Source organism: Eptatretus burgeri, chromosome 2 (assembly GCF_056783735.1).
Source record: "Eptatretus burgeri isolate ZD-2024b chromosome 2, Ebu_testis_v1, whole genome shotgun sequence".
NCBI lineage: Eukaryota > Metazoa > Chordata > Myxini > Myxiniformes > Myxinidae > Eptatretus > Eptatretus burgeri.
In genome coordinates, this window is record NC_140962.1 from 120,669,518 (window position 1) to 120,683,777 (window position 14,260).

Consider the following 14,260-nt stretch of genomic DNA (forward strand, 5'->3'; position numbering starts at 1 on the left):
TGAGTACAAATGAATCCTAATATTTATGCTGTACGTATTAATTTATTTCTGTTTTTTTTTCTGCAGATTATTTTATTTATTTATTTATTTTTTAAGTTGTTGAGCCTTTTCTTTTAAGTAATTTTTTTTCTGCTTCAAACTAAATGAGATGACAATTTTTCTTCACAGTTATTTAGGGAGTAGTTTGAGGTATTTGGGCTGTTTTAATGCTTTACTATTGGCAAAGGATGCTGTGGCAGTGTTGGATTAAAATTTGAAGGCAATATTCTAATGCATGCTTTATATGGGTTTTTTTTTTTTGTATGGCATCTGGGCATTAGCAGATGGTGGAATTATATAGGTTCATGTCTTGCTAGAGGTTTGTGGTAATGTATGCCTTGCATGCATAAGTTGGTTCACGCCGTTTTCATTGCCAGCACCAGAGGAGGCAGTTTGATCTCTGGGTATTGATTAAAATAAGCCAAACCTCAAAGCTAATAGTCTCGATAGTGTGGTGAATAAATTTATGGATTTTCTGGCACGCATGTTTACCTCTTTTATTTCTCTACAGACTGAACGAAATTGTTCATAGAACACCTTATGCCATATGCAGTCTTGAGGAAAACGAGCATGGGCGGGATCTGTAAGCAGCAAATTTGATTGGGCGAAATGATGTAAAAATTCCGTAATATTTTGTCCAATTGCTGCTGAACAAAAGGTTTTTTTGGAAATAAAATTCCAATAAAGTGATTTGTGTTCTTTTGTTGAAGTACAGTATATAATTGAATTGAAATAAAATCATGATTTTTGAAGGTAGTAAAAACTTTCTTTTTCAAGAAGCTTACTGCCATTAATGCAGCGTCTTTTACACCACCTTATTTAACACGTTACATTAGTCTGGTAGCTTGTACATGTGCTGCTTTTGAGCCTGGGGAGTAACTGCTGAAATCTTATCTGTCTGGGTTCTTCCCGACATCTTTGTTCTTTTCATATTTTTTTTCTAAATTTTTTTTTCACAATTCTCTTTATTCATTCTAATTCTTGCTTTTTCTAGTCATTCATCTCTTCTACTCTATTTCTCTCTTTCATTATCGATGTCTCTCAGGAGAAGTGAATTCTTGCAGAAATATTTCTGCAAGGCTCACTTGGCTGTGCCTGGATTGGTTTGAGGGTTGTGGAGTAGCGGCTGAAACCCAAATCCGATCCAGGTTCCTCCTGATGACTCCATTTTTGCTCTTTACTTCTTTAGGTTCCATCTTGGTCTTCCATTTGATTATTCGTGCCTGTTGTTTGGGTTCTTTATGACGTCGCCAAAAACCTGTGTAGATTGATTTTCAATTTTGTTTGACAGGCAGATATAGTAAAAACAATATCTTGCTTCTCTCTGCACATGTGGGATAATGAATCATTCACTGACAAGCAATTCCACCATCCCATGCAATGTATCCCAATGGATGGATGGATCCTAAAATATCACAAACTGAACCTCTTTCCTTAAATGGCTCTTTCATATTTGGGTAAGTCTTGTGTTTTCATTTAGGTAAAGTTGTGGTGCATAATATACACCTTAATACAACATTTCGTGAGAGAGTGATACCGCCTTTTGTCAACCATAAATCAAACATCGCTGCAATAACAATTGAAAACATCATCTTGGCTACAAAACTGCATTATAAGAGAAATCGATCGAAAATAATTTTGTTGGGGGCTAGTTGGGGCAAGCCTTGTCATTGCATTTTGGAAATCATTGCATGAGCTCAAACATCAACTTGAATGGCACTCGGAAGAGCACATACCTCCGCCAGGCTGAACAGTTTACGTTTTGTATCCCACTGACAGCCCGGATCCAGATCCGGACCTGAACCAAAATCGAATCGGCTTGTTCTTGTTATTTAACCAACTCATCCACCAAGTTTAGTAATTCGTCCACACGTTTTGAAATATCGTGCTATACAGTGTATCGTTTTTGGCCCCATGTCTCATGTGACCTGATCGACTGTCAGGTCAGGTCAGACTAGATCTGTGACTTGCTACAGGTAGTGTGTAAGCCTGTACTAACCTGTTCCATGGTCGTGTTGTCAGAGATTAACCGTATCCCCCACCAAGTTTCTTGGTGAGGTGGGTGTATGATATGGACACCCAGCAGGATGAAGAACAAAACCTGTCAAAGGGCGGAGGAGCTCCTTGTGAGCCAATGGCCATCCATATCTCGTGCCCGATTGTGTCTGCGGACGTCGTCCTGCAGTTGGGTTACTTCTTATGAGGAGGTTGGTGGCAGGATTTGCACTCCGGCCACCATAAAACCCTTCATCCGCAAAACATTACAGAAGCATAAAAACTAGAGGGGGAGCACTCGGTAGAGTGCAAAACCTCCACCGCCAATACTGCTGGGTCACTCAAGTGAACGTTATATCTTATTCATTAAATATGACGTCAACAGTGCTGACAGTTATAGTTCTTTTCTCCAACATTTTTTTTTTGGGGGGGGGGAGGGGGTTGGAAATCACTTAAAACATGAAGAAATGCAAAAAAAAAATTCAAATATTTTTCAAATAAAATCAATTAAAAAAAAAAAGTTGCAAAATTTTCAGTTTTTTTTTTTTTCTCTAACAATTTTTATTTTTATTTTTTTGGTTGGAAATCACTTAAAACATGTAGAAATACAAAAACAAAAATTCAAATATTTTTTCAAAATGGCCGCCATAGCGGCCATATTGGATTTTGGACCAAGTCCAAAATCTAATGGCATTATCCTTGGACCATACCTAATCCCCCCATCAAGTTTCGTCGAAATCCGTCTGAGTTTTTCTGTAATACTGTTCACAAACAAACAAACAAACAAACAAACAGAAAGGGGTGAAAACAGTAACCTCCATCCATCTTCGATGGCGGATGTTAAAAATCTGAAAACCCGCTCCGTGGGAGTACCTCCTATGCGGCTTCCCTTTGCAGAACAACTCATTGGATGACGGGATTGGGGCAAAGCCTTCGCGACCCCCAATCTTTGATGATCGGAGTGAAACCATGGGGTAAAATTCCCGGGTCAGATTGCGGGAGAGTGTGTCGGGGTGGTGCTGAGATGTCATCCACCAGAAGACGGTCTCCTTGGGTTAACCTGAGGCGGTCCCTTCGGGTGGGTGCCTGGAATGTCCTATCCCTAAGAAAGGGTGATCACCTGTCTGTTATCTGAGCTCAGGCGTTTGAACCTCAGAGAGTGCTGCAATACCGATGTCCAGAGACCAGATTGCAGTGAGATCAGGGTGGGTAGTTACACCTACTATTGGTCTGGTCGCTCTGATGGTTACCTTGCCCAAGGAGTTGCTGTAGCTGTGTTCAATAAGCTGACTCCAATGATAATTGAGGTAACACTGGTCAATGAGCGTATTATGAGACAAAGGATTCGTCACTCCTTGGATGTCATTTCCCTGGTCTCTGTATATACTCCGACTGAGGTGAGTGATCTCACCATTAAGGATGCATTCTATGCCACTCTCGAGTCTGTGGTTGATCAGTGCCCCAGACGAGTCTTGGGGGATTTCAATGCATCGACTGGAACTGATAGGGATGGTTAGGAGACATGTGTTGGTCCCCATGGGTGTGGAACTGTGAACCAGAATAGCACTAAGTTCTTTGACTTTGCAAGAAGTCATAGACTTAGAGTGGCTGGTTCATGGTTTCAACGCCCACAAGCTTACCGTTGGATTTGGTATTCCAACGCTGGCGGTGTGGCAAAGGAGATTGACCATGTACTCGTCGATGGTCGCTGGAGGATGATCCAGAACTGCAGGGTCCACCGGAGTGCTCAGTTCCTCAATACTGACCATGGGCTTGTAGCAATTTTGAAGTTGCACCTTAAATCCAGGAGAATAAAATCATCCCAGCCTCAGCTGGATGTTGACAAGCTCAAGGATGAGAGGGTAGTGGAGGAGTTTGCGAACAGGCTGAGTGGAGATTTGGGGGGTCTGGGTGCTTTGGGGGATCCTGAAGAGTTGTAGAGTGCCTTCAAGACCACTGTCCATGATGTTGCCAGGAGATGCCTTGGAACTCATCGGAAGGTGAAGAAGAATTTTGTCTCAAGAGGACACTGGATACCATTGCCTGGAGTCGCAGGGCCCAGCTGAATAGCAGAGCTGAGCTGTTCAGGGAGCTGAGGCATAAAACTGCACGTGCACTAAGGGTGGACAAAGGAGGCCCATGTTTGAGGAATCTGTGAGGGGGTAGAGCGTCACCTGTGGTCAAGTGATTCTCATCCTGCTTTCAGGGGAATTTGTGCATTGCGTTCGTCCAAGCCCGTCCCTCGGTATACTGCACTGAGAGCAGAGGATGGTGGGCTCTTGACACAGGAGTCCGAAGTGAAGGCTCGCTGGGCCCGTTACTTTGAGTGGTTGTACCAGGCTGATCCACCAGCTGTTGAGTTGGATGTCAGGTGTGTTACAATCACTATTGCTGACCCTCCAATCAACTGTGGTCCACCTTTGTTTGTGGAAACACAGGCTGCGGTGAACCTGTTGAAATTGGTAAAGCTCCAGGGATCTGTGGCATCCATGCCGAACTTCTCAAGGCTGGTGGAAATGCTGCACTCGTGTCGTTGCATGCAGTTTTGTGCTCTACCTGGAACACAAGCATCATCCCAACTGACTGGAAGAGGGGCCTTGTTGTCCCTCTCTGGAAAGGGTAGAGTGATCACCAAGACTGCAGCAACTACCGAAGGATGACACTACTCTCAGTGCCCGGCAAGGTCTTTGCTTGGATAATTCTCGAGAGGGTTCGCCACCTTCTGCTTGAGCACCAGCATCCAGAGCAGTCAGGCTTTACACCTAAGAGGTCAACGATTGACTGTATCCTTGCACTTCGTGTCCTCACCGAACGCAGACGAGAGTTTCGGCAGGGGCTGCTTGCAGCCTATGTTGATCTCTGTAAAGCGTTCGATTCAGTGAATCGGGATGTCCTCTGGAGGATTCTTGGTCTTCGTGGGGTGCCACCAAAACTGATTTATCTGATGTCTGAACTATACTCTGGTACTGAGAGTGCTGTGAGATGTGGTTGTACCATCTCTGACTTACTTCCAGTTGTTACTCGAGTTCGTCAGGGGTGTGTGTACTGGCCCACACACTTTTCAGCACTTGTATGGACTGGATTCTGGGGAGGATGACAGAAATATTCAGCTGCGGTGCATCGTTGCGACTGTCAAGATCTCTGACCTTGATTTCGCAGATGATGCATTCATCTTTGCAGAGACTAGATATCCTTTTGGGGCCCTCGAGGTGCTGAATGAGGAGTCTGAGCCGCTGGGATTACGGGTTTCCTGGGTCAAAACTAAGATCCAGGATTTTGTGACATCTTGGATGCTGCTATCCTGTCTGTACCTGTTTATGGTGAGGATGTTGAGGTCACGGAGAGACTCACTTACTTTGGCAGTGATATTCATGTCTCTGCTGGCTGTGAGCCAGAGGTCAACAGACATCTGGGTCAGGCCTGGGGAGTCACAGATTCACTGGAGCATGGGGTGTGGCACTGTCGGTACCTGTGCAGAACGACGAAAGCCTGAGTCTTCAGGTCCTTGGTGTTTCGAGACTTGGACTCTGACCAGGGATCTGAGACGGAGACTTAATTCATTTGGTACCAGTTCTCTTCGGAGAATCCTTGGCTATTGCTGTTGGGACTTTGTGTCCAACAAGCGGCTGCTGAGAAAGACTCAAATGAGATTTGTTACCTGCATAGTTTGTGAGCGTCAGCTGCAGCTGTATGGACATGTGCCTCGTTTTGCTGACGCTGATCCTACTCACCAGATTCTCTCAGCGAGGGAACCTCATGAGTGGAGGAGGCCAACGGGCCGACCACGTGACTTGTGGTTGCAGCAGGTTGATCAGCATCTCAAGGAGGTGGGGATGGGCCTGGCGTCTGCTTGTGGGATGGCCAGACGGAGACCCCTGGAGTACCGGCGGGATGTGGATGCAGTGACGCGTTACTCTGGCGCATGCTCCCATACCTGTCCTGACCTCAATGGTGAAATATTTCTTTAAAATTATCGGTTCCGGATCCGTGCCATTTCCTGAGGTCCGAAGGATTTTTGGCTGCATTGATCCAGAGATAGCGGCAAGTGATTTACTTTTTCCCATGGTTGCCATCACAAATTTCAATATTTGCTACAAAACCTCTCAAGATATGGATGAATACTCTTCAGTAATTAAAGGAAATCCAGAATTGCAAAAATATACCTGTTTAATGTAAACTATAACATTCCCAACATGGCTCGTTTGCTGATTCACATATTAAATATGCAATCTGCCATTTTCACTGCAGAATACAGCCTGTAAATATTTTGAACATTAAAATATATAAATTAGTACAGAGCATAATAATTAACCAGTGACAGACAAAGCTGGGGGGAGGGAGTGTTTGGGAATGGTTGGGGTGGGGGGAGGGTGTTTCCACCGTTGGTGGCCGAGGTAATTATGTAGTCTGTGCTGCTTTTGGCTCCGTTGGTGAAGTATTATAAATGTGTGTTTTGTGTATTATTCTGTTTGCTATTTATATTTATCATTCATTCATTCAATCCATATGGATTTACAATCTTAGTTCTTCAATCCAGAAAGGTTCTCTTGGCTTGTGTAATAGAATAATTGCTTTATTTTTCATTCATTTTCTTTCTTTTCAACTCTGAACTCTGAAGCTCATGATTTTGCAATATCAATCTGTAAAGTGATGAGTGAGTCGAGAACCAGGAGTCTTGTATACGTTTCTCCTCGTATTACACTTCTGCATCGTTTCACCAACACGGTGCAACATGTGTATGCTACAAGTCAGTAAATAAACGACGTTTGAGGTTTTCTTTGTGATTATCTCAGAGGTTTCTTTGAATCATTAAGATCTAGGCATTGCCGTTCAAGTATTTATTTTGTTTGGGATAAAATAGGACAGGTATTACCATACTTAATCCCACATTTACACACATACGCACACACATTCATACGCATGTCAGTTATTGTGACAGTGGTCAAGCAATCGTGGTGAACTTCTTCATTGTTGATGACTCATTACATTTGGATGGTTGTACCAATTCATATATCGAGGACTTTTTGTATAAACTGTTAAATGTGGTGGATTTCTTCCTGTAACTGCATCCATTCTCTATGTCCCACACTCCCGATGATTGTCAGTCAGTGGACATGCTAGCCGAGACCTTGCCGGAGTCGAGCGAGATCAGTATACGGCTGCAGGACAAGTACAAAGCTGTCTACAATCACTTGAATTCTCTGCAAGTTTTTGGTAAACTATTTTTGTTATCGGTTCAATGTTTTATGGTAATCTTCCATATGTCATAATTGTCATTTATATTAGTTACTTGTGTGATACTGAGCTGCAATTAATTTTGACATATTACTGCGAAGTGGCAACTTTAACCGTTTTTGTGTAACATGGTCAATTGGTTAGTTGCTCATATTTCGAATGATTGGATGTTGAAAAAACGGGGAGGGGGGAGGGGGGGAGGATATAGTAATTAGCTCGAAATGGTTGTACATAAATTCAAAATTGGTAGTTATGATCACCACATGGCAGGAAGGGTGCAAGAGCAGTATCATTTTGGCCCCGCTTCCTGGGGTGGGGTCAAAAGGTCAAGTACCGAACAATGCAATTACAGGCAGGTTTTTAAACATTTTTTTAATGTCCCTCAAAATCCCCTGAATTATTTATTTTTTTATACTTGACCTCCGGTTAATGTGGAGATATTTGGTCATACTTGGTGGAACCTTTTGCCATCTTTCAACTTTGCTTTCAGTGGGAAGCATGGGGTTTGTGGTGATGCACCATCAACTTCACTTTAGTTGAATATAAAAGAGCCATGTCGAATGCTGCATGAAGCTCACTGTTTGCTCATTGAGACCAGTTCCTATGCATCAAGGCTGTCTTGGCAATCGGTTCCAAGTGGGAGCATTCAATGTGGACTGTGGACTTGGGGTTCCCAGTGAATGGCCCAAGTTGAATGAGGACATTTTTGAATGACTTGGATTCGTGGTTCACACATAGTGTTTCCACTGAGTTTCTTGTACTTGGAAGGAGGGCACTACCATGGGCAGCTGTTAGTCATATGCCTTGTCACTGCACTGAGGGTGACACTAGCATGGCAAATCCCTGCTTTTAATCTTCTGGTCCTCTGAAGGGCAGCAGATGAGTCTCAAAACCAGGCATTGTTTAAGGCATGCTTCCAAATGCACTCTTGGGGTTTCTTTCCCTCACTTAGACAGATATTCCCCCTGCTTCCTCAATGAGAAAAATGCAGGTCCAAGACTTTAAAGTCAATGAGCTCAACAAGGAAAGGTTCCCTTTTTGTTTCTTCGATGTTGTCATGTCTATGTTCAATGTTTAATTATTATGCTCTGCACTGAAAGCACATTTATACATTTCAGGCTGAAATTATTTATAGGTTGTATTCTGTGGTAGTGTATATAAAGTGGTGATTGTAGTTATAATGGCAGATGGGAAAGGTAAATAGCTTGGCTCATTATTTCTGGATCAATACAGTGAAAGGTCCTTTGGACCTCGGGGAAATAGCATTTGATAGCTGAGAAGGTCAATTGGACTTGAGTTGTATCTCCCGCGATGAAGCCGAGTTGCTGGGCTCATTAGTTTCATATCGCGAACAGGTCAATGGTCTCTGTCTTCTACTTCCTGCTTTCTTGTCTTGCACCCTCTGCCCTTTTCTGTGCTGTGTCCCCGCCCTCTCCCCCTCCAGATTTCCCCAGGGCGCACATGGTTTTCCATTAACCCACTTCTGGTGAGACTCCCAAAATCCACTGACAGTTCACCTCCACTCATTTGTTCCTCTTCCCCCCGCATCTGTGGAACCAACTTCCTCAGTTTGTTTAATCTCATTCATTTCAAGGTGACTGCTAACCACCATCTCAGATCATCCCCCATCCATAACCATGATATTTTCTCACCTCTATTAACCCTCCCCAAGCTGAACTCCTTCTGCGTTTCCAGGTTACCAGGTTTCCGTTCACTCCCTCACCCTCCTCCTCATTTTTTGTTTTATTTTATTTTGTATATTTTTATAAGTAAAATATTTTTCTTCCATTTTGGCTTCTTACCTAGTTTTTTCTTCCAATTCTCTAATTGCGAGTTTTCCCCAGTATCCATCTTGTTTACCCACCTGTGTCCTCTTCCCCTTACTCTCATTCTTCTCCATGTCCTTTATTCTTCCAAGTCTTCCTCAAATTTGTGCCTCTACTCTCCTTTCTTGGTATCCGCCTCTCCTTTCTTCTGTTGGTTTTTGTTCTGTTATGTCCTGGTTCTGGCTCTGTGTTCTTGTTCGAGCGTTCTGTATTCTAGCTATTCTGAAGCCAGCCGAAGGCTGAGGTGATTTGTTTTGGTGAATCGCCAAAATGTCACTGGTACCTCAACAAAATACATCTCAAGTATTCCTGCTTACGATTTTAATCCCTCGAATGTTGCTCCGTAATCAGCGCAGAGGATAACATATAACATGCTCCAGTTTCTGAGTGAATTACTTGGCGATTTACCAGTAGCTGTTGCCATAACTTCTGAGTTTAACACAATTGGACTTTCTGCACAATGAACAATAAACAGAACAGGTTTTACTTGGCACTGATGATGGGGCAGCATTGGCGATTCAACTTATTCGCAGGCAGGTGAATTCCATGTGGCATGCAATGTCTCTTGAGGTGTACCTGAGGCTATACTTATGGTCTAAGCACTTGTACCATTTGGGCAATTCTTCCAGATGAATCACTTTAGCATCCAGGTGGTTTTAGATGTTTGATTAACTTTATAGTGAGGAAAATGTAGTTTGTCATCTTTATCACTTTTGTAGTTCTGAAGATAATTTGTGCTATCGTTTGAAGATATTTTGAGGTGGTAATTTTATTTGAAGAATCATTCGATAATGGTTACGTTGGTCAACTTGGATAATTAATTTGAGTTGCTCATTTTCACAGGTCAGGAGTTGAGCCTTGCACAGGCAGTAAAGGAAGCCAGACAGTTGAGGGCACAATGGCAGCATCACCTTTATAAGCTCATTGGCCGGACACAGCAACCTGTATGGAAACCAGATGTGGAAGAAAGTCACCCAACCCGAACAGCATTTCGGTAAGGAGTGTGTGTGTGTGTGTGTGTGTGTGTGTGTGTGTGTGTGTGTGTGTGTGTGTGTGTGTGTGTGTGTGTGTGTGTGTGTGTGTGTGTGTTTATGCTTTTTGTCAGCTTTGTTGTTTGATGTTGGCTGACTGGCAATGTTAACAATACTAAACTAGAACGGGCACTTAGTAGAGCGCATACCTTCGCCAATGCTACATTTTGCCCCCCCCCCCACCCAGAAACCGTTAATTGTGAGGGTATTTAATCCCATACCACATTTGCCATCTCATATGTGTTATGATGGCTTAAAAACATTAAATTTCCTGTGTCATATCGTATATCACAAGATTGGGCATTGAATTCACAACATTTTGGCATTGGTTGCATACAAATTGGATAAAAATCGACCGCACTATGGCAAAATGACGATTTTGACCTTTTCATGACCTCGACCTTGACCCTTTGTACTCTTAATTTTGTAATTGGTATTAGAGTGTGGGGAACAGAACAGTCAACATTTTGGTGTTGGTTTCATGCAAATCGGATAAGAATTGACAGTGTTATGACTAAAACCGCACATTTTGCAATGTCGTGACCCCCCCCTGACCTTTGACTCCCAACCGCTAATAAGGGTCATTACGTCATAGTGTCATGTGACATATCACAAGATGGGGCATTGAATTCTGAACATTTTGGCATTAGTTGCATGCAAATTGGATACAAATTGACCGCGCTATGGTAAAAAGACGATTTTGACCTTTTCTTGACCTTGACCTTTGACCCGATCGCTCCCAAAATCTAATCAAATTGTCCTCGGATAATAACCAATCATCCCACCAAATTTGCTGTGATTCAGTTCAATACTTTTGGATTTATGCGAATAACAAACACACATATTCACAAATAAATAAATACACAGCGATCAAAACATAACCTTCGCGACAAAGTTTGCGAAGGTAATAATGCCATGTCTTTTCAGGGTGCCATTGTGGCCGGATTCTGCTGACTCAGCCCATGCTGAGGAAGGCAATTTGGCTGAATTTGACCAAGCCAGTTGTGCCAAGACCACTATGAAAATTCAGGATGTTGTTTGCCCATTGGAGATATCACAAGAAAAGTTCACAACCAACCAGACAGAGAAAGAAACGTGCCTCGAAGGCAATAATCACCATATTGGGAGCTGGCAATTTGAATTGGGAGATGCGGAATATTTCCGTTTCTTGGACCTTTTCCTTGGTTATCTTCTTGAGCGAGAGCTCCCAGTATCTGGCCAACTAGCGTGTGAGGATCCACTAATGTCCTCACAGTCTGAACACTTGCGAGAAGCTGCCATGAGGCAAGCAAGTAAATCTAAAATGGCAAATAATTCTGGGATAAATCAAAATGACAATGCATTCATGGTGACTGGCCTGCACCCTGTCTTACTTCAAATATGGAATGATTTAAAAGACCAAGGTGGTGTTCATGCAGAAAATATTATTGCAAACAAAGTTGAAGTTGACATCTCTCTAGATAGACAAGATCAGACAGTGAGAGTTGCTGGGTTCCAACAGTGGGGTTCCCAAGTTCTGTTCAAGGTGAATGGATGTCGAAAAAAGGAGGATACACTTCAAGATGGCCTCTTTGAGATGAAAAGGAGAACTCAGCTCTTATTTAATAAAGATTCTGCAGGCAAATTGCTTGCTTTTCCTGAATCGTTGTTCCTGAAATTCCTTGATGCTTTTGCAAAGCAAACGAGGAACAAGGTATCTGGTCTGCAGGAGCTAAAACAAGGCTCATCTGGCCGTTTAATTACCTGGCTGGTGCAATGGGCCAATGGCAGAGGACTTATGAATGACTGTTCCTTGTCAACTCGTGGCAGCCAAAAATGTAAGAGGAATGGAACAGTCATGCGGATCAACACATCAGCACAATCAATCATTTGTGGACTCTGGCTGCAGTCTGGTGGAAGCAATGACAGACTAACCCAGCAGGTATGAATGAGTATTTGTTATTGGATATTTTAAAAATGCCTTCTTGGATCCTTTTTTGTTTTGGTTGCAAGTTTTAGTAGCATTTGAGCAGAATTTAAATTTTGATAGAGGTTGAGGAGATTTTCGTTGATAGTTTATAAAGAAGCAATCGATGACATTATATTCGCAATAACTTTACTAAGAAGCCATAGACACGTATGACATTGCAAATACCCCATTCTCACTACACACCATTCTGCTCCAAGGTATGCTACCATTCCATTGGTGAGCTCTGTCATGAATGGCAGAGCACATTTGCACTTCACTGGACCGAAAACTACACATTTGTTATTAATGAAGCCGCATCGTGAATCGACCTCGGGCATCAACTCATCATGATTTTGTTTGATCATGGCACCATGATTTTGTTGTGTGGCATGTTTTGTACTTTAAACCAGTGTGGAGAGTGTATTCTTATGGAGTGGTCAGAGAGATGTGACCACCAGAGTCTGAAAAATAAACAGTATGTTGCTTACTCGATCTATACTAAAAGAGAGATGTGTGTGTGTGTGTGTGTGTGTGTGTGTGTGTGTGTGTGTGTGTGTGTGTGTGTGTGTGTGTGTGTGTGTGTGTGTGTGTGTGTGTGTGTGTGTGTGTCTGTTTGTCTCGCCATTTTTATCAGAGATGGCTGAATGTATCTTCGTCAAATGTTCAGTCGGGGAGCATTTTCGGCAAAAATAAATTTGAAAAAAAAAGTTGGATTTGTTTGAATATTTTTCTTTTATCGCTCTATAGTGCCTAAGCCTATGTTGCAATGTGAAAGGTAACATTAAATGATCCCCAACCCAATTCCTTTGTGGGTGTAGCGAAGTGCTTTCGACCCCGACAAACAAAATGAAAGAAAACAAAAATTGATTTCTTCAAAATGCCAACAATGTTAGAATGGCACCGGGCAACGCGGGAACCCCTCCCTGCTAGTTTGCTATCAAACATTAACGGTTGATATGTGCAACATATGCATTGCATAGAATTCAATTTTTTAGTTTGGGGTTGGCAACCTTTCAGAAGTGGCATGCCAAGAGTTAACTTATTCACTCTTATTTATGGATCTGCATGCCATTGATACGTTTTTAACATCAATAATAGTCCTACTTAAATTTTTGCAGCTTAATTAATAAATAAATTAAAAGGCTGATTTTACAGTTTTGTGTGATCGTGCTTTCCCTTGCTGAGTTCTCCTGACTTCATATGTGAAAATATCTGTTCACAGAGGTATGTCAATCCAAATGCTGAGAGCAGTGAAAATGCCACTTTCTTCAAACAGTCAATCATTGGCAAGGACTTCCAACAGGTCAGAATAGAGACCCTGTGATCTCTCTCGGTAGCCTCAAGTGTGCGCCGCAGACCCCTAAACGTTCAGGCCGATACGTCTGAGCATTGTAACTCAATGAGCTGCATTTCAAAATCCTCAACATCCATCGACTGAAACACTGTCAAATTCATGTCGCTGGTATCAAAATTGTCTGGTTTAAGCTGAAAGGAAAACATCAGCCCAAAATGTTGGAAATCTTGACATCTGACAGAAAATTATGTTCTTGCATGTACATTCCAATCTCAGCAACACTGATGGTGCGGTGTTGATAGTTCTTTAATATGTTGGAAATGCCAGAAGTTGCGGTGTCAATGTCCTGATTAAAAAAGGCAAGTTTCACAAGAAATGCCTTCAATGTTTCAAAAAGAACGAAAACAGTTTGGCCTGCACACTGCACACAAAGGTTGAGTTCATTTATTGTGTGGTGATCTCAGTTGGACACATTAGTGTCGTTATCAGTGGCACTTACAGCGAGATTTCCTGTGAATCAAGATTGGCTGACCTCCCTAAATGTAATGTCATAAATAAACCAATTGAATCGTTTTTCTTTCTACATCAAAGAGCTTTCATTGGGTAGCATAACTTGGACAATAAATTATGCTCCCCAATGTGCTGTGCTCTTATTTTTTATTTTAGAAATTTACAGAGCAGTCAAGCATTGTTTTTAGTTGGGTTTATTTTCAACTTAGGTTTATCCCAGTTAATTTGACTTATTGCATGTGCCACTCACAATCATCTTGAGTGCCACTTATGGCAGATGTGCCGTACATTGCTGACCCTTGTATTAGTTTAGTCTCCAGTCCATTGACTCATGAATTTCAAATCCTAGCTGTTATGTCGATGAAAGCTGTTGTTCTGGCTA

General features: G+C 42.3%; 1 protein-coding gene across 10 annotated transcripts in view; it reads left to right on the plus strand.

Moving 5' to 3' along the window:
* The window catches only part of CPLANE1 (ciliogenesis and planar polarity effector complex subunit 1), a 286,624-nt gene that overhangs the window by 96,894 nt on the left and 175,470 nt on the right, over nucleotides 1-14,260 (plus strand). For 9 of the 10 annotated variants that reach the window (XR_015055411.1, XM_085871012.1, XM_085871011.1 and 6 more), the window contains 4 exons: nucleotides 7,140-7,248; nucleotides 9,939-10,089; nucleotides 11,054-12,047; nucleotides 13,297-13,377. Coding sequence is in view for 9 of the 10 variants with exons in the window: in XM_085871012.1 (XP_085727138.1) it covers nucleotides 7,140-7,248; nucleotides 9,939-10,089; nucleotides 11,054-12,047; nucleotides 13,297-13,377 (1,335 nt within the window). In the remaining variant the exon portion in view is untranslated. The remainder of the gene's footprint in view (nucleotides 1-7,139; nucleotides 7,249-9,938; nucleotides 10,090-11,053; nucleotides 12,048-13,296; nucleotides 13,378-14,260) is intronic. The other variant, XM_085871007.1, reaches the window with a different exon arrangement.